The sequence below is a fragment of the Brassica napus genome, chromosome A6, assembly GCF_020379485.1.
Source record: "Brassica napus cultivar Da-Ae chromosome A6, Da-Ae, whole genome shotgun sequence".
Classification (NCBI taxonomy): domain Eukaryota; kingdom Viridiplantae; phylum Streptophyta; class Magnoliopsida; order Brassicales; family Brassicaceae; genus Brassica; species Brassica napus.
Genome location: NC_063439.1, coordinates 4,202,043 through 4,224,290, shown reverse-complemented (window position 1 = coordinate 4,224,290; position 22,248 = coordinate 4,202,043). Strand labels below are relative to the sequence as shown.

At 35.6% G+C, this 22,248-nt stretch overlaps 7 protein-coding genes and 1 pseudogene across 8 annotated transcripts; 4 read left to right on the top strand and 4 right to left on the bottom strand.

The window, feature by feature from the left end:
• Nucleotides 1-774: 774 nt before the first annotated feature.
• Nucleotides 775-4,478, top strand: LOC106368192. Of its 2 annotated transcripts, none has more exons than XM_048782136.1 (8): nt 775-1,190; nt 1,515-1,614; nt 2,397-2,453; nt 2,841-2,946; nt 3,057-3,139; nt 3,331-3,392; nt 3,511-3,607; nt 3,972-4,478. In XM_048782136.1, exons 1-8 carry the CDS (start codon nt 1,051-1,053, stop codon nt 4,026-4,028), a joined length of 702 nt encoding a protein of 233 aa, XP_048638093.1. In that variant the 5' UTR covers nt 775-1,050; the 3' UTR covers nt 4,029-4,478. The 2 variants fall into 2 exon arrangements, with proteins under 2 accessions (XP_048638093.1, XP_048638094.1); XM_048782137.1 differs by having other exon boundaries at nt 779-1,190; nt 3,337-3,392.
• An 82-nt stretch (nt 4,479-4,560) lies between these two features.
• On the top strand, nt 4,561-5,344 carry LOC125610177. The gene has a single exon (XM_048782135.1). The coding sequence runs from the start codon at nt 4,561-4,563 to the stop codon at nt 5,320-5,322; it is 762 nt and encodes a 253-aa protein (XP_048638092.1). The 3' UTR covers nt 5,323-5,344.
• A 148-nt stretch (nt 5,345-5,492) lies between these two features.
• On the bottom strand, nt 5,493-7,237 carry LOC125610176. Its single transcript, XM_048782134.1, has 3 exons — nt 6,796-7,237; nt 6,397-6,509; nt 5,493-6,310 (listed from the first exon to the last, which is right to left on the bottom strand). The coding sequence occupies exons 1-3, from the start codon at nt 7,169-7,171 to the stop codon at nt 5,678-5,680; spliced, it is 1,122 nt and encodes a 373-aa protein (XP_048638091.1). The 5' UTR covers nt 7,172-7,237; the 3' UTR covers nt 5,493-5,677.
• Nucleotides 7,238-9,515: 2,278 nt separating this feature from the next.
• BNAA06G06610D lies at nt 9,516-10,170 on the top strand. Its single transcript, XM_013820830.3, has one exon. The coding sequence runs from the start codon at nt 9,578-9,580 to the stop codon at nt 10,082-10,084; it is 507 nt and encodes a 168-aa protein (XP_013676284.1). The 5' UTR covers nt 9,516-9,577; the 3' UTR covers nt 10,085-10,170.
• A 2,553-nt stretch (nt 10,171-12,723) lies between these two features.
• On the bottom strand, nt 12,724-15,686 carry LOC106350220 (AP-1 complex subunit mu-2). The gene is made up of 11 exons (XM_013790134.3): nt 15,332-15,686; nt 14,764-14,910; nt 14,620-14,682; nt 14,358-14,534; nt 14,171-14,274; nt 13,985-14,092; nt 13,770-13,866; nt 13,594-13,691; nt 13,362-13,503; nt 13,158-13,280; nt 12,724-13,066 (listed from the first exon to the last, which is right to left on the bottom strand). The coding sequence occupies exons 1-11, from the start codon at nt 15,458-15,460 to the stop codon at nt 12,968-12,970; spliced, it is 1,287 nt and encodes a 428-aa protein (XP_013645588.1). The 5' UTR covers nt 15,461-15,686; the 3' UTR covers nt 12,724-12,967.
• On the bottom strand, nt 15,463-19,680 carry LOC106368219 (annotated as a pseudogene).
• On the top strand, nt 16,076-17,500 carry LOC106368209 (probable NAD(P)H dehydrogenase (quinone) FQR1-like 1). Its single transcript, XM_022688101.2, has 3 exons — nt 16,076-16,178; nt 16,498-16,625; nt 17,234-17,500. Exons 1-3 carry the CDS (start codon nt 16,076-16,078, stop codon nt 17,498-17,500), a joined length of 498 nt encoding a protein of 165 aa, XP_022543822.2.
• A 189-nt stretch (nt 19,681-19,869) lies between the features above and the next one.
• On the bottom strand, nt 19,870-22,248 carry LOC106350237 (ribose-phosphate pyrophosphokinase 3, chloroplastic). Its single transcript, XM_013790148.3, has 7 exons — nt 21,807-22,248; nt 21,198-21,513; nt 21,014-21,109; nt 20,802-20,870; nt 20,467-20,595; nt 20,298-20,397; nt 19,870-20,214 (listed from the first exon to the last, which is right to left on the bottom strand). The coding sequence occupies exons 1-7, from the start codon at nt 22,190-22,192 to the stop codon at nt 20,081-20,083; spliced, it is 1,230 nt and encodes a 409-aa protein (XP_013645602.2). The 5' UTR covers nt 22,193-22,248; the 3' UTR covers nt 19,870-20,080.

Here is a 22,248-nt window from a genome sequence, read left to right as displayed (position 1 = left end):
TTTACTAGACTATTAGTGTTGTTGTAATATTTAAATTTGTGTAATAATTATGTCTTCATATATATATCTTCTTAATTTTTTATTAAGTTTCTTTTGTAATATTCTTATTCTCTAATTCTACTTTTAAAATATTATAAATTTTATTTTGATTTAAAAAAAAACTTTTATGTGTAAAATTTTAATTAAAAAAATAAATTTGAAATATTTGAAATATACAAAAGTTTTATAGATTAAAACTATAATGAAAAAAATACTTAAGAATCATAAATGTGATGTATAATTAATTATAAGGGCCATGATGCAAATAAAAAGATAAAACTTCAAATTTAGAATTTTGAATAGTATTCGAAGTTTCATTTCTTAAAACTCTAAATTTGAAATTTGAAATTTATTTTTGGAGAGTAAAAAACTATATATTTAAAGTTATAGAGTTTATTTTAGAGATGCTTTAATAGAGGAAATTTAACCTTTAGATATTAGTTAAAATCTAATAATGAACTCTTTATTTTAACAAGTACAAGTATGCAAAGAGTTTGATTCAAGTCTAGATTGATATCTAGCATCTAGATATTGATGCCCTAGAATATCTCTAAAGCTCTAATTTTTTAAAAAAATTGTAGGAAAACAAACAATTAATCAAAAAGAATAACCCGTAAACTTTTACACTCTAGTATTAAATTGTTCGAAAAGAGGGGACTATAAGCAAAAAATAAATAAAAATAAGAAAACCCCAAAGAGAAAAGACAGCAAAGGCATATTAATACACAACAAAACAAAAGTGTGCTTCTGCAAAAGCAGAGAGAGAGAGCGAAATAAAAATCAACACTTGCTACTATTCAACTCTCTGTCCCTTCCGGGAGTTTTGCAATTTGCTGCCACTCTCTCATCTTTTTAATCCTCCGCTCAGCTTCTCGCCAGAGTATCCCAGACGGTGTCTCCGACGTGTCTGTACCGTCTCTCTCTCTCGCTCTTGTTCGGTTCCATCTCTACGGATTAGGGATCTCGATTTGTTTTGAAATAGCTAATCAGTTTCATTCAACATCCATCCCAATGGATAACCACTCTGTGTTGCCGACTACTGCCACCACCGGTCTTGTGTTTCCGGCGAACTACGGTATTAAACCTGAAGCTGCTTTGGTCATGGATTGGTCCCCTGAGGAGCAGTATGTTTTGGAGAACGGTCTTGCAAAGTATGTATCTTTCTTCTTCTTATGCCGCTTCACCTTTGTTTTATTTTTTTTTGGATATTTCCTTCCCATTTGCAATTTTTTTTTATAAATTATTTAGCTTTTTCGTACTATGATATCAAAATTTTGGGAATTGTTTTATGAGAACTAGTGGGCACATTATATTCTTTTTTCATGATGGACTATTAAAAGTATGTTCCTTTGTTCATTGGGAATATAAAGTATTGCTCTTTGTGTGTTTCCATGAGATGTAAAACAATGCATGTTTGTTATCTAGGGACTTGGGACGATGCTCTTATGTTATGTTGTGTTGTTGTTGGTTTGTAGATTGAAAGATGATCCGAAAGTTTCAAAGTATGTGAAGATCGCTGCAGCTCTGCCAAAAAAAACTGTAAGGGATGTAGCATTGAGGTGTAGATGGATGACGGTAAGTTCGTAACGCCTCTCTTGGTTTCCCGTTATGTTTCCTTGCAAGTAAGTAATCCGAGGGATATTTTTAAAAAGCATATGCTAATATATGATGGATGATGATGCCAACTTTGCGTCTGCTTTGTGATAAAGATAATAAGACCTACAAAAAAAAAGCTATAGGTTTTTATTTATGAAAAGCCACACTCTGCCATGTCGTAAAGATTGTTTAAAGTGATGAGAAAAAAAGTGAAAATGACAAGTTTTGCTGACGCTAGAGACCTGTCTTTATATTAGCTTTGGAGTCCATGATTGTAGAGGGAATTGTTTGAAAAGGAAATAAGCCTAAAGCTTTTCAGAAACGATTTTTTGTAATTATCTTGAAATAGATAGTGCTCTTATGGGTGATGGCAGGGATCCCTATACTTTTTGGATTTTAGGAAATTTATGTTTGGCATCTTATCTTTGAATAGATGTTATAACACCTATGACAGGAGCTTTTTCTATAAATGATTATTTTTGCGCACAGCATATGGTTACATCATGATGCTAAATGTTTGCATGATAAAGTGAAACAAAATGATTTAAATGAAATATATCTTTTTATCATCATTGTGTTACCATCTCGCTCATGTTTCTGTCATGTGAGTCTTCAATCAGATATATGATGCAATCAAGCAGAAAGTTCCAAAAGTCCTTCTTTTTATATTATTTAGTGCTTGTTTGCTTTATTTTATCTTGCATTAGAGGTTTGTCATTGTCTCAAAGTTTGTTGGCTAATACGCGCATCTATTCTCACAGCGAAAACGAAGGAAAAGAGCAGAAACTAGTGCTGGGAAGAACATTAGCAATATAAAGGTAGGCTTGCTAACTTAAGCCTTTCGTGTGTCTAACTTCAGTAATAATAAATTTGTGAAGATAAGTGGCTTAATGGGAGCATAAGCGTATTTAGTTCTTGATTATAGCAAAAGTTACCATAATGGGTGTTTTTTATTGTGCTTAAGTTTGTTATCTATTTAGCAATAAATGATGGGCACCAGATCCAACTAAGGAGAAGTATTAGGACATATAACTTTAGCATCATCAGTATCTAAGCTTGTGGGTTTAGGATATTTGATAAAGGGGGAAATTTGTTATGTGTTTGGTCTCATATGTTGCATATTATTTTGATTGGATCATATGAAACCTTTGTAAATCAATATGCTTTTGAACTTGGTTCTAAAGACCATGCTTCTTCATGGTAAGGTGGTGGATACATCCCCAGAACTAAACATGCTAGCCAATGTGCCACAACAAAATGCTGTATATGTCATGAACAATATGCGCCACAGTACACATATTCCTTTTGAAGGTTTAGTGCTCTTATAATTCTTTGCTTTCTCCTGGGTTGTGTTGTGTTGTCTTAAAAATAAAAATATCAGTATTATCAGTTTGACACCTTTGCTAAACTATTTGTCTCAGGTCCAAGTGACCAAGTAATGGATCTTCTACAGCAAAATGCTCAGGCTTTTAGTCAAATTTCTTACAACCTCTCGGTGTACAAGGTAAATTTTAGTTTGTGCATGAGAAGATTGAGGGATTGGAATAAACAAAAAACTAGATAGAATAGAACATTGTATAGCAGATATCCACATGATCAGTTGTTTTTATAAAGAATTTGATACTATTTGGTCCAGTACCCTTGTTATCCTTTTGCAATGGAATTCACAAACAGATCTTAACTTGTTGTAAACAGTTGCAGGATAACATCAGTCTCTTTTATCAGGCAAGAAATAACATCAGCGCCATTCTGACCGAGTATGTGGATCTTTTTAATAGCAGATATCAGTTTCCACAATTGAGACACATGTTAGCTGTCTTGTTTTACTTTCTATGAATAAAGCTTCAGTTTCTAAACTCTTAGTTTCTGATGTAGCATGAAGCAGATGCCTGGTATCATGAGTCGGATGCTGCCTCTACCTGTTTCAGTTAACGATGATCTTGCCAGTCGTTTATTTGCGAGTACAACACAGGTAAACAAATTTTGTTGTAACGGGTCGAAATCCTTTAGTGATACCTTAGAGAACTATTGTGGGGATGGAAAGAAGAAGCTAATCAAAGTTCTCTGTGTGGCCCTAGAAGTGCTAAAGAGTTTAATATAATCTACATACATTGCTGTATTCTTGAGCAAAGTCTTTGTGTATGCATCTATGTTGAGGAACTGAATTAGATGTCTTAGCAGGACGTATCTAGGGAGGGAAAGTTTTAAGTGAAAATATACTTTTTAAGGAAAAACACAGCAACCATTAATGTCCTATAGTTTATCAATCACTGAGCATTTTCTCTTAGGAGCTGGTCAAGTTTGATGTTGAATGTATTGTTTTCCTTGTCTCACAGCCAAGATCATACACCATTAAACCAAGCATCCACCTAAAGCAAGAGCCGAGAATTTGATGGGGGGGAAAGCTGGACTTTGGCCGATGCTAAAGAAAATAACACAAGTACATGGTACGTGGAAAATGTTTCCGTGATCGACATGACACAGACACACGAGGGTTTATCAACTGCAAACACCGCTCCAGGACACACACACACAAGACTTGTGCTCTGAGAAGAATGAACTACAAGCTGCTTGAGCCAAGGTAAAAAATCTTTGGCCTTCACTAGAACATAAGATTCCTTGAAGTTCATAAAAGAGTTCCGGCATGGGTTGATGGAACATTAAAGCCCTTTGCTGTAATCATGTTGATGCTTAAATTAGTATAATGAACTGTTCTTCTGAGTTTGGTATGTGTAATACTAATTCTCGTTCAGGTAATATTTTGTAACAGTATCAAAAGTTTAAATTATATGAAACCATGGCAACAGAAGTAAGTAGTAAACTAGGCTTTTTCTATCATCGTCCCTAACTTGCATCATATCTCAAGCTTACTTTCCTTTAAAGTAATCTTTCCCAAAAAACCTGGATTTTCTCAACTCATTAAAAATGATTGCCTTCCTTCAACGCTCATCATATCCACAACTCACCACATCTTTTCATCTTTCCATGACTTCCATCAACACCGGAACACTTGAAAATGTCGAATTCTCCGTCCAGAACCTAATCAAGAGTTGGTGCAGACGGCAAAAATGGCGACAACTTTGCCTCTTCTCCCCAAAACAACATCCACAAGAACTCACCTCCATCGAACCACGGTGGAGAATCACTTTATCTGAGTTCCTAGAGTCATACCAAGTTCACCTTTTCACCATCTTCTTGCTCTCTCTCGACATTATCTTAATGTCCCTCGAACTATCTTCCTCTCTCCTCTCCTGCACATCAGCCAAGAAGACGTCAAACAAGGACGAATGGTTCCGTTGGGGAGGAACCGCCATTCTGAGCATCCTCGCCGTTAAATCCTCGGCTCTAGCTGTTGCTATGGGGAAATCGTTTTTCAGACAACCTGGCTGTGTGATGGACGGTGCGGTTGCCCTTATAGCTCTGGCTCTCCAGGTGTTTCTTGACAGGAAAGGGACAGGTTTCATAGTGGTGGTGAGCTTGTGGCGGGTTTTGAGGGTTGTGGAGACTGCTTTCGAGCTTAGCGATGAAGCCATTGAAGTGCAGATAGATGGAATCATCAACCAGTTTCAAGATCTTAGTCAAGAGAATAGAACATTGCTAGAGACTCTTGCAGAGAAAGATGAACTCATCAAGAAGCTAGAAGAAGAGATAAATCAATTCAAAGAAACTGTAACAAACCAATCATAGGGAGGCTATGTAAACTCAATATTCAGAAACTGTAACTCTCTCTCTTTTGTATTGTTTCAAGCAACTTAATTAAAGTAAACTCAAGCTGCATCTCATTAGAATGAAGAACTATGTTTCATAATACAACAGTTTAGTTCTAAAGCTAAGTAGATACAGCCAGAGATCACTTAGAAGAGAAGGTGGTGCAGTTATTTTCCTTAACAAGTTACCAATCTTTTATTATTATACATTTTATCACCGCTACTTAGCAAGTAAGACAAGAAACATTCACACAACTTTTCATCCTTTTCCAATTGAGATATTAAGCTACCTAAAAAAGGAAAAGAGAAAACTGTTTTTGCCCAGTTTGCTCATGTCAAGAAGTTGGCGTTAGTGCCAATACAGAATCTGAGTCAAGAACTTTGCCCTCCGGGTAAGCTGTGAAAGTAACATTCTTGACTTCACCAAACACTGAGTTGTCTAGACCGAAGTTTTTAGCAGGGGCCTGAGCAAGATTGTTGGATCTCTGCTGAATATGGCTTTCCATAGTTGTCACGGCTGAGACAACACAACCCTTAACAGTTACAGGAGGAGATATTGTAGACCCTTTATGATTAGTTAAAACCACACGAAAACTCTCGTACAGCTCCAAACGCAACACAAGCTCCAGCTGATTCTTTAGCAGGTCCACTTTGTGTTGTATCTCGGACAAGGAAACGTCGAGGGTGAAGCTAAAGATAAGCGTTAGTAATCCAGAGACAGGTTCGAGTCCCAGAGGATCCACAGTTATTCCACCAGGGAACTTCAGAACCTGAAAAGATGCTGGCTTCCCCAAAGTTGATTTGTTTAGGTTCAGACTCGACCTTTGAGCAAAGAGGTTAGCGAAAGAAGATCGCAGGGATGTTAACGAGTCTTTTCTTAATGTATGGTGAGTAAGTACAGGCAGAACTCCAAACTTGACTTCAGTGAAGTTAGATGCACCTGGTTGATGCAGAGACAGAACAGTCACCTGTTCTCAAGTTCAAACAATAAAATAGATATTAGACCTCTAAAACATACACATTTTATATAAGTTCTGGAGCAAAGAATGTGTACCTTGGTGTGGTTCCTGAGATCTAAACTTGAAAAGATATCCTTCTCTAGTTTTCCTTTATGGGAAATGATCTTAGAAGCTGGTTTGTGGAGTCTAAAGCATGCTTGTACTGATGCTGGTTGTTTCAGACAAAGAAAAGGACAATGTAAGAGTCATAATAAGAACTTTCAGTTAAAACTGAGGCTTAATACTTAAAAGTCTCCACCTTTAAGGCTCTAACTAAAGCAGCAAATCATATATATAAAACCAGAGATGGCTTATGTACTCAAAGTCTCCACCTTTAAGGCTCTAACTCAATATATAGAACCAGAGATAGCTTCTGTACTTTAAAGTCTTTACCTTTAGCGACTCTGTAACTTGAGAACAAAAAAGATAAACTTTGTGTTGAAAGAGAGGTTTACCATTGAGATGAACTATATGATCAGCATGGTGTCTAGGCAGCGATCGACGCGGCGGGAATAGCCAGAAGATCGCTGAAAGGAGAGTCGCGAAGCTAAGGACCAAAAAGATCACACATGTTAGACTAAACAGACGCGACAGGGCAGAGCAAAAGCTCCCACAGAAGAAGATTCGAGAAGATTCAGTTGCAGGGTTCTCAGGGTCAAGATTCTGTTGTCGTTGAACTTGTTCCTTCTTCTCCTTTAGTTGATTTACCATTGCAAGAGTATCTGAAAAGCTCTCGGTGTGTTTTTGTGTATTCTTTGAGAGAGAGAGGAGTTGGCTCAACCAACGTTGAGCAGAAGCAGAAGAAGCAAAAGGGTGAAACATCATCATCATCTCTTATGCTAGTCATTAAATAAGTACAAATGTAAAGAGTCAAATTAAGAGATAAATCATTTATTAGTTGTTTTCTGGTCAAAACATTTAATAACTGTTAATATGTATGTTTAAATGGTGTTTAGCCCTAAATATATACTAATGATATCAATTATTCAATTTGTGAACCACACTTACCTGTATTTAACAACTGTATTTTCCTGTATAAAATCACATTTAAAACTTTCCTGTTTATTACAATGAAACAGATAGATATAAAGATATTCATTTTAGATTTTGTTTCTAAACAAAATAACTAAATACTAAAACAGTTCTGTAAATAATTAATTAAAAAGAGCAGTAATGGGAAATAAGCTAAAGAAATCCACCATAAATTTTATTACCAATGACTGTGTTTTACTTGTTGACCATGCTATTCCCACGTTCTTACTTTAAGATAAAATAAGGATTATTTAAAATGTAATATGTTTCCTTGTTTTAATTATACGGTATTGGTATGGTTTGGTTTGAGATTGGAATTTGGTTTTATTTTCCGGTTTGTAAAAAAAAAAAGGAATGTATTCAAAATTCCGGTTTCTCTGGTAACATCTTGTTCGAATTGAATGAAATTGAAATGTATTTTTTTTTCCTGCTAATCAGTATTTCACCCATTGATTTCTGTTTATCATTCTGTTAGCTGAGCATTTCTAGTTTGAACTCTTGGGTAATTATTGTTTCCTGAGTTCATTGTTATGAACTTGTGTCTCTAATTCCGACAACGTATCCGAACTCTTCGCAGGATGTTGTCTTTAAAACAAATCATTATCATGGAACATAACAATGTTTTCTTGTTCAGATATTATTTGTTGCATTTTATAGTATGTATACATTTTTAGTCGTTAAAAGTGTTTGAAGGATAAACATGGAACATAACAATGTGAAAAGGTACATGACAAAATTTTGAGAAATGATTTACCTTTAGATTACTTCAAAAAAAAACTTGTAGAAAAGACTATTCAAGTTTTATTAAATAAATTTAAAGTAACAAGAGCATTTTAAAAAAAAACTCTAACTTCAAATATATAGTTTTTTTTTTGCTTCCTAAAAAAAAATTTCAAAACTTTAAATTATAGTTTTAAGAAGTGAGTTTCACTTTAACCAAGTGGTCTTGGCCTAGTGGTAAATGGCTCACAGCTCTGAGTACCGCCAAGGGTTCGATTTTTCTTGGCCACTCGGGACGTCTTAAGTGGTAAGAAAACGCGGATTCTGCGGACCTCGTAGTGATTTATCAAAAAAAACCTTTGGGATCACATTGCGGTTATCAAAAAAAAAAGTGAATTTCACTATTCAAAACTCAAAATTTGAAGTTTTATTTTTTTATTTGCTTTTTGGTCCTTACAATTAATTATACGTCATATTTATGATTCTTAAGTATTTTTTCATTCATCGTTTTAATCTTTAAATTTTTTGTATATTTTATATATTTCAAATTTATTTTTATAAATTTAAATTTTGCACATAAAATTTAAAAATATTTATAATGTTTTAAAAGTAGAATTAGACAACAAAAAATTACAAAAGAAATTTAATAATTCTTTTTTTAAAGATACATGAAGATATAATTATTACACAAATTTAAATAGTACAACAACACTAATAGGTTAGAAAATTTTCTCCGGAACTTCTAAAATATTGTCTAAACAAATTTTGTGTAACCGAAAATAGAGCATTAATAAAATAATTTCATGTAATAATGTGGTATTTTGCTTGTAGTTTAATATTTAATTATGTATTTTTATTTATACTTTTATATTTTAGTGTAAAATTTTATTAATTAATATTACTATAATATTTTTATATATGTGCTAGTTATTTATAAAGGTCTTATGGATTTATATTAATTATGACAAATATAAAGATCATAGTGTAAATTACAAATAATTTTAAAGTTAAATTTGAAGTTTTAATTTTGGAGAAGAACACATTGAAACTTCAAATATAGAATTTTGCAGACTCTATAACAGAAAGTATTTCTGGAGATGCTCTAATATACCAACATCCAAGGGAGTATGTTTTTTTTGGTCAAAGCATCTAAGGGAGTATATAACAACAATATTTGTTAAAATAAAATAGTTGTTAAAAAAAACAACAATATTTCTATGTATAAAGTATAAACTAGTCCACTTATGTATCAAAAAGAACTATGGTGAAGATAATCTGTTTAAAACAAGACAAACCTCAGATTATGTTTACATTTCTATAAACTACTAAAAAAAACTGGATAAACGCAAAACGCGCACCACCAACAATTTTAAAACAAAAAAAAATAACTTTTTTCTATATATAAACAACTATAGCCCCGACATAAAAATTGTCTCGGCTAATTTTTCTCAATTCAACTAAAAAGGTTTAAATAAAACAAATAACATGGCGGGTCGCGACACTTTCCAGCTGCGTTTTGCAGCCGTCGCGGCATCCGCCGCCGTATTGATCTTCCTCTTTTCCAGCCAAGCCGTGGAAGCATCACGTATGATGAACCTATGCTCTCACACCGCGTATCCATCTCTGTGCCAGCCTTTGGTGAAGCGTGTCACGAACCCAAGAAGAGCCACACACCAAACCATTCAGGCTTTGGAGGCTAAGACAAAGCTGGCTTTAACTGAAGCGGCCAGGTACAAAAGCGGTAACCAAGAGATCACTACATGTTATGAAACGTTTACCGACGCGCTATATAATTTGGCAAACGCGAGGAAGAGTATAAGGAAACGTAATGTGATGGCGATGAACACGTTTTTAACTGCGGCTGTGTCTGATTTTGGTGTATGTGTTGAAGGGTTCATTGACAAGGGTCAGGTTAATACGGTTCAAAATGCAGCGGTTGATTTGAGGAAAATTGGCACCAATAGCTTGATGTTGTCTACATTGATTAGATGATCAAATAACAAACATTTGTTATTTTCTCCAATAAAAAACTAATTAATTTCTTCTAAATGAAAAAGAGAACAAAAAATTCTAACTAATGAAAAATGGGTTTTTCTTTGTTGTTTTTGTTTTGGGGAGCTGTTTGTTGATCATCATTCGTCGTGTAAACGCCACTGGGTATAATTAATTATATTTATCTTATGTAATTAATTGCTATTAGATTATAATTTTTTCTTATGGTAATTTCAGTCAAATGATAGCTTTCAGAAATTTCATTTACCCATAGCATTATATCAACAGGTGGTGGTTAATACCTTACACTCCAGATATATTTTACGAAAAAAAAAAACAGATTATTGAGTAGCTGACATAAAGAAAATGTAGGGAAGATGCGCAAATAGAAAAAAAAAAGAACTTTAAGAATCAACAAGAAAAACATATATAATTTATAGATCTTATATTTGTCTCTCAAAATATACTAAATGTTAAACAAGAAAAAGATAACTAAAATTAACAGAGAGTATATAAAAGAAGGAAAAGAACACATAAAATGTTTCATGCTAAGTATTGCTGCTTGTGAACACTTGCTCTAGAGTCTCCCCAACCTTTTCTCTTTTGACAACAGCTGATTTTGTTTATTCTGTAGAGCTAAGAATAATAACACAATATATTGTATTAACATAATTAATTATATTCAGAGTGCTAATAAAATTTTCATTTAAAAAGAAAATAGAGCATTAATTCCAAGGTCGAGACAAGGTATAATTTTGTATGGTCCATCATTAGACGTATCATTTTACTATTATAAAACTGACGTCTAAACAAATTTTGGTGTAGTTAACGTAGTCCAAAACTTTGATTCAACAAAGCAAAATACATAAATTTTATTATGAAAGCATGTAAATATACGTCATACATGACACGTTCGATAACACATGAGACATGAAGAATATATATGTTTATATGGCTCGTGCTTAATGCTTATATTCAAGACATGAAGAATATATATGTTTATATGGCTCGTGCTTAATGCTTATATTCAAGACATGAAGAATAAGCTTTCATGGATAAAGGACCATAGGGTGGTTTTCATTTGGCGAGAAAGGAACAGAGTGGCAGATAGAATTGCAAAGGAAGTTTTTCCTCTGAGAATAACACCTCTAGATTATATTCTATGGTGCCAAGTTGGTTAAACCAGTTGAAGAGGATAAACATTGTATGTAGTTGGCTAATGAAAAGTTCGAAGTTGAGCTAGAAAAACACATGATGCATGACTTTTTTGTTAAAATTTTTTGGAGGTATTCGAGATCCATGGAGAGGCCTAGACTAATTCCTAAAGAGGTGTATATTCTCATTCTCGGACCAAAATCAAAAGCATCATATAGTTAGATTTTGCTTAGTCACTTTATGTAGACTGCTTGGAGAAGTTTGAAAACTGAATAGGTTTATCAAGGGTCTACATCATTATTAGTAAATACTCTCGGAAGAGTATTTAACACATATGTAATTTAATTTTGGCACTGAATTTTCTAAAATAATACTTCTAAGAAAAAGCTATATAACTAGAATGTATCTCAACTTTTTAAAAGTTATTCTTTGAAAAAAAAAATCTCGTACATTATATTTTTCATTATAATAAAATTGCTAAGAATCATGTGTTAATTATGCTTGTAGTTGACATTGTTCGTTGCAATAACTTTGGCCAGTATTTCCTGACCAACAGTGATGCAAATGTTCACAACACCAACAATCAGGTACCAGAGCATGGCATGGGCCATGATAACACGTTGGTACATTGATTCCGTAGTTCGATTTCTCCACCACTTGAACATCCATACTCGCACCTACATATCAATTTGAACACACAAGAACGATGAAAAAAATCAAAGAGACATTTGATATATGTGTGTATTAGACAGTATATGAAGAAACCTATACGCACACTGATGCAGAGCGAAAAGGGAGAGCATGACAATACAGGCTAGAGCGATTTGTAATGATTTCATGGTTAGGCTGCCTCAAAGGACTTTGTCGTGATTCTCTTTGTCTTATGATTAACTGTAATTGTCAGCACAATGTAATACTAAAATAAAGGAATTGAGACAAATTTATTTGGTTAGAGAACAATTCGCAATAATGTTTCTTGATTTCGGTCAACGTGCGAATATCACTATTAACTATTAAGTCATTCATGGAATTGGTATGGATTCACAGTGTATGATTCAACTTTCCATTTCCTACTATGAGAGATAAGACATGTAATAAGTTTATAGTTTGACTTCCAGGAATAACGTTCGATTACTTGCCAATTAATTTAGTCAACAGCTCTAGGTTTCCAAGATTGTGAAACTTTGATTTGACCATATTCATCTAAGGTTAACGCTTGACACCCTCAAGAAATAAATTCATTAATTCAGATAAACGTCTCATGTAAAATTTATATAATTAAGTTTGTTATTTTAACATGTTCGTTTACTGCATTATCTAAATCCCATCAGGAATACCCGTCAGATTCTATCAGCCATATCTTATTGGAAGACAATAATGATACCTGATCATCAAAAAAAAGTTGCCTATGATTTAGGGACTTGAGATAGCATCTTGAGAAAACTCTCCCTTTTTTTAATCAAGAACCCAGTGGCCACCCAAAAAAAAAAAAAAACTCTTTGTTTAACAATTTAACCAAATTGGAAGTTTCATAAAAAAAAAGCTTACAGGAAACATATAGAGAACACCAAGATAACAATTCACAAGAGATATGGGCTTCTTAAACAACCTCCACAGTAAAAAAAATTATCAGCTTAAATTTTTTCTCCATTTTCTTCGATCTTCCCTCTGCTTTGTTTCTTTAACAAATGGCTTACCAAAATATATAGAAGAAACAACAGTCACACATTACATGAGCCTGAGTTCGTACTCACCAGCCATGGTTATATATCTCACCCACGGAAGAGCTTGGTACCCGCTCTTCTCAATGACCTTCAAGTACCGAACCTGTAATACCCATAATTAACACCCATCAAGACTCTTCAGTTTAAAAGGTTTGCCTTCAGATTTGACTGCAGAACATAGAAAATTTACTAACCTGTATTCCTGAAACAGTGAAATATGGAATCTCGAATTTGACACGAATAGGAGCTTTTCGCTCAGGTGTTGCTTCCTCTGCGGTTATACTTGGGAGATGGAACTCTGCTCTCAACATATACTCCTACATTGTTTCAAAACTTAGTGTCTAAGCATTCAACATCATATAGTCAGTTCTCACATTAAAAAATCATTTGGCAGTTACCTTGTTCCCAGGGAAAGATTTGATTTTCCAAACCAATGCATCTTTTTCGGGAGCATATGCGGCAGACCCGAGAGATGTTCTAACTGTGGGGTTGGATGCATCAGTTGGTACAGGCAACTCGATCTCAACATTCGTTGCAGTGCTGCAGGAAAGCAACTCTTATTGAAACTTTTTTTTTATATCTTAAAAGGTAAAATCAAACAAAGTCACACACACAAACGATTCTAGTTACCTTCTTTCCTTGAACTGGCTTCTCGCTTTTACTAGCATCTCAACACGACTCCTAGAATGCCTCTCTATCTGAGCTTCGACCCATATAAGAGGCTTTACCTGAACAAATATTATGTAAGAATGAGATTTACTTTGTGCAAGGGGGGAACCATCCGCGCAGTATTTCACATTTCGAACCTGGGTACTGAGTCTATATGTCATTAAATCAAAAGCCCCATCAGGTGGTATGAATGATATCGTCCTATCGTTCTCAAAACGGGCCAATCGAACACACCTGTAATATGAAGAACGACACATGTAAGTATATATATATTTTCTTGAGTAAAAGAAAAACAGTGGTCTTGATGAGTGACTGTCAGAGAATGTTTCAGAGTTGCAAGAGGAAAGCGTACTGGTGAAATTTGATGTCCTCCAAATCAATAGCTTTTCCTTTTGTTGCTCGTCCCTGTGCTTCCAACAGTACTCTATCATTCAGACCTAGCTTACACTCTGGCATTCCACTGTAATAACCATGGATTAATAAGCAGAGAGTCAAAGAGGAGGGAGTTTTGATCTAGCACGCTTTGCTTGATACGCACCTCAAATATGTTCGCATCTTCAGTGCTCCAACGACATCAGACCTCACAATTTGCCCATTACTGTTCACAAGGATATTTACACTCTCTACCACGTCCAAGAAAACCTGGAAACCAAAACATCAACATTTACAGACCTAAACAATATTTAAAAAAAAAAAGTTTCCTGCTTGCAAACTAAAGCACATACTTCGTTTTTCTTAAACTGTAACCCCTCACTCCTCCACGAAACAGCATTAGTAACAGCCATAGGAGGTCTCTGCGTAACTTCCATCCTATAAGCATCAGTCTTGATGAACTCACTAAGGATCCTTGCTTCAGTATACTGAGGGTACCCAAAGTCCATCATCTCGTCAAGCAACTCATACTGCCACCAACACCAACACCAACATATATTCATCAAGAGAGATAACAAAATCTAGCATCTGAAGAAAGTATCAAAGGGACATTACCACAACCACAAAGTTATCCCTCAACGACTCTTCCTCCAACTCCTCAAAATAGTGCTTGAAGACCTACAAAATTAGTATTAAAAAAAAAAAAAGCACGGCATCATTTGAAAAACAGATCATAAAGGGGATGGACTGATGCTTTACATCGATGACGCGATGCAGGAAGAAGAGAAGACTGGCGGCGTTACAGTTCTGCCTGGAAGCTATCATGAGGTAAACGTTACTATGCTGTACAAACATGTAGGTCACTCCATTATCATAAACAACCGGTTCATTAGACTCTGAATCTCCCTGCAAGATCATCAACCAACATAAGCAAAACTCCACCATGGAGAAGTATAAATTGTATTGATTTTTTTTTTGAATTATACAAAGGCACAAAAGTGATCCAGACTAGTCAACACGTATCGGTCCACTGGCGATGCCAAAATATTAATTCCCTAGCGGTCGGGATTCGAACCCAGGTGTCGGTACTCACAGCTGTAAGCTCACAACATTTTTTGAGCTTAAAACAAGCAACCTTGGTTGTAAACAGTATTTTTTGTTTGAATTAATTTAACATTTTTTCAAAAAAAAAAAATTGTATTGATTACTGATCAAACTCTAATCTATGAACAATAAACAAACTCATCATCACAGATAAAATCACGATAATCTTATAATTGGTACTAGAGAGATCGAAGATTGGGGAGAGTAATCGTGGAGTAAACACCTCTTTCTCGATGAGTTTGGAGAAGAAACGCTCGGCTTGAGCAGCGGTGACGTCGCCGCGGTAATCGCGCCAGACGAGGACGCGGCCTTTGATGTCGAGCAGAAACAGCGCGGAGGCCGCCCCTGCCATTCTTTTGTTTCTCTAGGATTGCGCGATTTCAGATCCGATCAAACGGAAGACGAGATCTGAGGAGTTTTATTGCTTGGCCGGAGATGGGAGGTCGAGCATCAAAGAGAAGAATGAGCTGAGATCATCATCATGATGCTGCTGCAGCTTGACTGGTTTTCGATGAAAGTCTTTTTATTCACGATCTGACGATTTGCTCGATTCAGATTCCCATTACTCTGTGGCAGACATGCCTTTAGATTCCTTCGAAACGGCGTCGTATTGCGGTCGTGGTGACTAGCTTAAAAAAATGCTAATATCTAATCTATTAAAACAGAACTTATTTAACATGTTCTGACCATGTTAAAAACAGATTTCTTATACAATCTTAAAATAATATATTTTTGTATCAACCTAATAATATCCTTAAATAAAAAGTGACGCAAACTCATATCGTCATTCGTTTTTTTTTTTATATTATTTGTAATTGAATTTTAAAATCAGGAAACCTAATTTCAATTTCTGGGTTGTGTCTCCAAAGGAAGGAATATGATATCTCAATTCTTGAATCAGACTGGGTTGTGGATATCCGTTTGTTCTGTCGGAAGCTCCCGAAGATACATGACCCTTGGTAAAATCATGGCTGGGAACAAAGCCAAGAAAAATCAAAACTTTTCACAGATTCTTGAGAAGATTGAAGCAGAAGGACACTTCTTTCAGTGGCAACAAAAGTTTATATCGGGCATGTAAAACAGACAAATCATTTTTTCTTTTCGAAATGTTCTGCGTGTAAATACATGTTTGATCCAGTCAACTCGGATTGACTCCGTTTAGTTTATGTGACTTGAACGTGGACTGTCCTATAGTATGATTTTTCATTACGAACCAAAGACTTGGCTGTGGTTTAATATGTTTCTCGAACGATCTGTTGAATATTTTTCAGTATTTGTGGGTTTTAAATTTAAGCTGCGTTTAGATTCCTTGGGCCTCTTGTGACGGGTTTGGATTTAAACTGGAGATCCACTTATTGATTATGACAATTGTGTGGTGGAGTGTAACAGGTACTACTGACAATTGTGTGGTGGAGTGTAACAGGTACTACTCAATGTACAAACATGTGGAGAAACTAGCACAAGAGATTAGGAAAGGTGCTGCTCCTGGTGATGGTGTCAATGCCAAACTTTGGCAGGTCAGTCAGTGCTCTCTTTACTCGGTTTTCTATGAAACATTTCTGACAATTCTAGGCTACAATGAGACACAGAAACTGACCGTGAAATCTTTGAAACAGAATAGGAGTTGAAGTTAAAAACAAGTTCTTATGTCTGAATGAAACAGGGAATACATTTCTACTATATTTTTATTTACGGTGAATGTCTCTGGTACCTGTCAAGAAAAAACACTTAGCTCAATGCTTCAGTATGAAAGTGTCAAAATAACTCAAAAAATAAAAATCTCACTGATGCATGTTTTCAGCTGCCTTAAATTTAACTTGCATCCTCTCAAATAAATAAGAAGACATTCATTGACAAATTGATGAGAGTAAAGAACACAAAAATGTTTATGGAAGAATTATATTAGACTCTCATGAAAATAATGTTACAAGATGCATAGTTTATATAGAGAATAAATCAAACTAATTTCCTAAACTAATATGGAATAGTATATAATAGATAAATGACAAACTTTCTATTCTAATATATTGATGTATATCCTAATATTGACTATTGGATTGGATCGATCTTCTAGATCTCCCAATATTCATACTGAAGCATCGAGCTAAGTGTTTTTTCTTGACAGGTACTAGAGACGCTCCAAGAAGATGTGCTCTCTAAAATGAGTTCACCTCTAAAGAGTGATGCTCATCTTATCACCCCCAACGACCTAGACGAGGCTGATGAGTTTGTATTTTGCTTATCAAAAAGGTTCGGAATGATGGCTGCTCAGTTCAAGGCATTCTTAGATGAAACTGGTGGCCTCTGGAGGACTCAACAACTTGCTGGTAAGCCAGCCAGAATCTTCTACAGCACCGAGTCTCAAGGTGGTGGTCAAGAAGCCATGGTGTAAGTTTCTTTGCTCAATCCAAAACAACACTTCATCAAAGACACTTGCGTCAGTTTTCACGTTTTAGAGTTTTACTTGGTGTTATCATTGATTTCTAACACAATTTTGTTTTTGGAATCTTTGTAAGCAGGAGGCAAAAACTATATTCAGGCCAACTCTATTTTTATAAATCTTGATCTCATGCCAGTTAAGCAAACATAAGAATTTTTTATCTCATTTATTTATTTATTTCTAAACATAAGAATCAAGATACATGTTTACAACTACATATTTGGTTGCTAATGAAATTTATAGCATATGGTGAGTTGGTTTTCCGTCGCTTTTAACTCATTTTTAGTTAAATGATGAATTTTAACTTTTCTTTTTATCAAAGTTAACTTGGAGCGCCTGAGTAAGATAATAACACTATCATACAAATTCTACTAATCCCTTTGATGGACCCACAAAACATCAAGAAAATACAAAACCAAATATTGCCCATATAAGTGCGTAAATATTTTTTCGAACCACTAAAAATGTAGTTACCTAGATCAGAATCAAAATCGAAAATTTCATATCCTATTTTTGAATAGATCCAAAAATTATATCGGTTTCTAACACTGTTATTTGAACCAAACCAAACCAAGATAACTAATTTGATACCAAATCCTAATTCATAAATAACTAAATGGTTTCTATATTTTTTGAACCCAAAATCACAAGTAAATCAGAATCAAACTGAAAACAAAAAATAATTCGAAAGTAAACAAAAAAACGAACGTCTATGCCTAAACAATTTAGTGAATAAAACATACATGTTATTAAATTTGTCAACACATAATAATTTCGCGCTTTGAAAGCGCGGGTACTATCCTAGTTTTTTTTTTTTTACTGCCTAATAAAAGCAAGAGATTTGATTAGAGGAAGAAGGAAGAAGTGCTATCTTCTTTGATCATCAAAAATCAAATAATTCGCTGGCTAGTTGAAATCTTTGAGATGGTGATTACACATTCCATACATGCCTTTAGATTCCTTCGAAATGGCGTCGTTTTCGCAGTCTACTTGGACTTCCATAGATTTGTAATGTTCTTTTTAAAAAAAAAAAACATAGAAGCACTAAAAATGCTATTTGTTTCCTCTTTGATCATCAAATATCAAAAGGTCTAATTCGCTGGCTAGTTGAGATCTTTGAGATTGTAGTTTTTTTTTATATTTCCTTACAATGCAATTGAAGAATTCTTCTATACATGTTTCAAAACCTTTTTCTTTCTTTCACAAGCAATCCAACTTATGTTCATTGATTCGAGCTCGAGGCAGGGCAAAGCAACAAGCCGGCTTCATTATGACCAGAGATGATGTTTCATGTTCCTTTTTGGTTTGTGCCCTTTGAGGTAGTCGTCTTAGATTTGAGTGCTAAGCTACTTATATCGTCGTCACCTTCGAGATCACTGAAAGAAACATCATCCTCATCATTCACTGTGTACATTGGAGTCCACTTATGACCACAATCTTCCTCTTCTGGCCAATCATCATCATCATCATCTTTGAGTGTTGGCCTTAAGGCTTCCACTATTTTTGTCGATCTTCTGGATTGGTTCTTCCTCGATAACAGCTTTATCGATGAACTGCACATCCTCAGACACAGACACGGTTTCAACGTCGCGATACATGATTGAAGGAGGTTCGAAGGCATATATTCTTGGAGAAAGAAACTCAGGAGGAGCATGGTGGTAGAAACTCGAAGTTGATGGCTTAATCTCCTCCTGAAGAATATCTCCACGACCTGTTTTAGCAGAATTAGTTTGATTCTGAAGCTCTTTCATCCACAATGCTCTTGCTTCCATCACCTGTTTGATTGAGTGATAACAAACAGTCATGTTTCGTGTGGATTGTTGGAATAAAGAAGGTTGAGTAGAGGTTAGTTAACCTGTGGCGAAGACAGAAGCTGAGCATCGTGTTTACTGAGCCGTGAATGGAGAAGAACAAAGTAGACTTTCCAGAAGCAACCAACAGTAATGTGGTAAGGACAGGGTTCTATTCTCAGTGCAGCTAACCTCGGAGCAAGACGCTCTATAGCTAAAGCATGGCCTCTCTGATTATAAGACATTTCCAATTCTACAAGAAAGAAAATACAAATTTAAAAAAAAAACACAAGCATTGATGTTAGTAGCATTGAGTGAGTGTAGATTACCATCAAGATCCATTACTCGGGTTGAGTTCAAAACTAAACCCATAATAACTTCTTTTTTGCTCAACAAACTTCATTCAAACCATATAATTTTCTTGCCAACTGGAATTAGATTTTAACATCTAGAAGCTTTATCCGTAGATTTTCTTTTTTCTTTTCTGTTGAAAAGATTTTTTTAAATGAATTTGATTTTCGGAAAATTAAATTACGTTCAATATTCTCAATTTATTGTCATTAAGTACAAAGAAGTGAAATGAATCATCATTACATTATTGGATTTTCCTACATAAGAAAAAAACAAACCTCTGGAGTGGCAAATGCTTCAAACGAGACTATACACCAAAGATCATAAATCAGATTCTCACAAACCCAAAAATTATTTCCCGTTGGATTTGTCTACTCAGAACCACAAAAGCTTAAACTTGAAGAGCAGAAGCAATGGAACCAGCTAGGCTCAGAACTTCAAAGGGAGGTTTATTCATCACCTCTTTCACTGTCAGTCCACACGAGTCCGTGATCCAGAAATAGCTAAAACCTTCCGCAGGATCACCTGCAACACGTACAAAGATTTTTATTATGACTCAAAGAGAAAAAGATGGCTCGGCTTCATATCATTTGTGTAATGGTTGTAACCTTTGGTGTCAAGCTTGAAACGTTTCCATGAACTCTTGGGGAATATGCCGTGTGTTACATATGCGCTTATTTTCGCTGCTCCATGTGCAGCTAAGACTTTCTGCACAGTAACGAACGAATTGAGAATGGAGTAGTTAATACTTTTGAGAGTTGAATATGAGTACAGAACCTGGCATTCGATTAGCGTGCCTCCTGACTGAACCAAATCATCGACAATCACGACATGCCTTCCTTCAGCGTCTCCCTCTTTGATACGCACTATTCGTTTGTCTCCCATTCTAACTTTGTTACAAACAATCTGAATGACGCAGTGGATTACTAGGTAAGTCTGATATTCAGATTTTCTACTCAAGATACGATGATGCAATGCTTTTTTGGAGTTAGATACAATGTGACCTTTAAGAACTCATGATGCTAAAACACAGGTTTCTATATACTAAAACGGTCCACATGTATTCACTGTAAGATGCTAGTGAGAGACAGCTTTAGTAGAAAGTATGATACCGTTGGATAATGTTGTAGTTGTTTGTGGAAACGTTTCCATGCTCCATCATCCGGGAATGCAATAGATATCTGAAACAAATGAACATCAATAACAAACATGAATGAAGCTTGAATGGAACTCTAATCAACAGCGAGTTACATGAAAAAAAGCTCGTTCAATAGCGATGATGGAACTGATACAAATGTGATAAACTAAAGGGAAAGAGGCTTACGTTATCAGAATCAGGTAGAGCCTGGAGTCTATTCTTGAGCAAAGGTATACCACTTTCAAAGCACGGAAGTATAGTATCACCAAAGTAGAATCTCTCCTACAATCCAAACAAAGACACGCAAAAATCTAAGATAAAACATAGAACAAAAAAAGTCATCAGCATTGATCAGCGTTGTAATGAAGACCTGCAAGGCGTGTATATCGAATGTCACCAAGCTAGTCGGTCCTCCTCTAGAAGCCGGTATGTTCGAGAGTATCCTAGCCAGAGTAAAAGCAGTCGCCACGTCACCCTCGTCCTCCATTCTCTCAGAAGTTCCAGTGGGGAAGAAAGGGAGAACAAGTGTGAACGACGAAACAAAAAGCTTGGGGAGAGCATAGATAACAGAGAGCTGCTCAAAGATCACAGCCGGTGAACTGAACGAAGCCAAGAAAGCCACGTGCTGCCCACGAATGCCTTGAGCATTTTGTATGAACAGATTAGGGAATCCATCATCAAATTTCCTACAAAAAAGAACAAATGATTGTGAATTATACTTTGTTAACCAAAGACTCCTCAGCTTAGAATCCCTAATGCAAAAGTTCTCTCCACTACGAGTGATTTAAAAGAATCTCTCAAGGTCTCGACTTTGAACTCTGGAGTAAGACCATTGACCAAACCCACCAAAGAAACTCACATTTGAAAATTCGAATCGCTAAAAACAAAAGTCAACAACTTTCTTCATTTTTCACAAAAGAGAAACCTTTTTAAGTAATCAAATAGACAGAGAGAGAGAGAGAGATGAGAGATTGTTTACTTCCAATTGATGCTTCGTAGCTCGATACAATCCGATTGGGCGACGATCCTCTCGGCGAGATCTCTAGTCTCGTCGCTGTGGAAGAGGCAAACGCGCTTCGAGCACTTCGAACCAGATTCCGACGCTGACGCAGCCATCGATATCGGAGAAGACGACGAATTCGGGTTAATCAGGCTGATCGGATCCCCGTTAGACAAGAAATCGAGGCTCCGGTGACCCGACTGGTTCTCTAAGCTTCTCACTCCGCACCTCACGCAGCGACTACCGACTGTAGCGGTTTTGAAATTCAGAGAGGAAGAAGACGATAACGACGATGGGGAGGAGCTCAGCTGAGGGAGAGATAGAGAAGCAGCGGTTGTTGCAGTCGCCGGAGAAATAGCCGCCATTTCCGAAGACGAAGGGTCAAAAAATACGAAGTTTTCGGCGGATATCTTCAAATATT

Coding starts and splice junctions, on each gene's coding strand:
- LOC125610177 (XM_048782135.1), top strand. CDS start 4,561: ATGATTGCCTTCCTTCAACGCTCATCATATCCACAACTCACCACATCT.
- BNAA06G06610D (XM_013820830.3), top strand. CDS start 9,578: ATGGCGGGTCGCGACACTTTCCAGCTGCGTTTTGCAGCCGTCGCGGCA.
- LOC106368192 (XM_048782136.1), top strand. CDS start 1,051: ATGGATAACCACTCTGTGTTGCCGACTACTGCCACCACCGGTCTTGTG. Junction 3,140..3,330: donor ACAACCTCTCGGTGTACAAG/GTAAATTTTAGT, acceptor TGTTGTAAACAG/TTGCAGGATAACATCAGTCT. Junction 3,393..3,510: donor ATCAGCGCCATTCTGACCGA/GTATGTGGATCT, acceptor TTTCTGATGTAG/CATGAAGCAGATGCCTGGTA.
- LOC125610176 (XM_048782134.1), bottom strand. CDS start 7,171: ATGATGATGATGTTTCACCCTTTTGCTTCTTCTGCTTCTGCTCAACGT. Junction 6,510..6,795: donor TCATATAGTTCATCTCAATG/GTAAACCTCTCT, acceptor TGAAACAACCAG/CATCAGTACAAGCATGCTTT. Junction 6,311..6,396: donor ATCTCAGGAACCACACCAAG/GTACACATTCTT, acceptor ACTTGAGAACAG/GTGACTGTTCTGTCTCTGCA.
- LOC106368209 (XM_022688101.2), top strand. CDS start 16,076: ATGGCTGGGAACAAAGCCAAGAAAAATCAAAACTTTTCACAGATTCTT. Junction 16,179..16,497: donor GCAACAAAAGTTTATATCGG/GCATGTAAAACA, acceptor GGAGTGTAACAG/GTACTACTGACAATTGTGTG. Junction 16,626..17,233: donor TCAATGCCAAACTTTGGCAG/GTCAGTCAGTGC, acceptor TTTTCTTGACAG/GTACTAGAGACGCTCCAAGA.
- LOC106350237 (XM_013790148.3), bottom strand. CDS start 22,192: ATGGCGGCTATTTCTCCGGCGACTGCAACAACCGCTGCTTCTCTATCT. Junction 21,514..21,806: donor CTACGAAGCATCAATTGGAA/GTAAACAATCTC, acceptor TCTTTTTTGTAG/GAAATTTGATGATGGATTCC. Junction 20,596..20,801: donor AACTACAACATTATCCAACG/GTATCATACTTT, acceptor TGCGTCATTCAG/ATTGTTTGTAACAAAGTTAG.
- LOC106350220 (XM_013790134.3), bottom strand. CDS start 15,460: ATGGCAGGGGCGGCCTCCGCGCTGTTTCTGCTCGACATCAAAGGCCGC. Junction 14,093..14,170: donor AAGATGCGAACATATTTGAG/GTGCGTATCAAG, acceptor TGGTTATTACAG/TGGAATGCCAGAGTGTAAGC. Junction 13,692..13,769: donor CATATAGACTCAGTACCCAG/GTTCGAAATGTG, acceptor ATATTTGTTCAG/GTAAAGCCTCTTATATGGGT.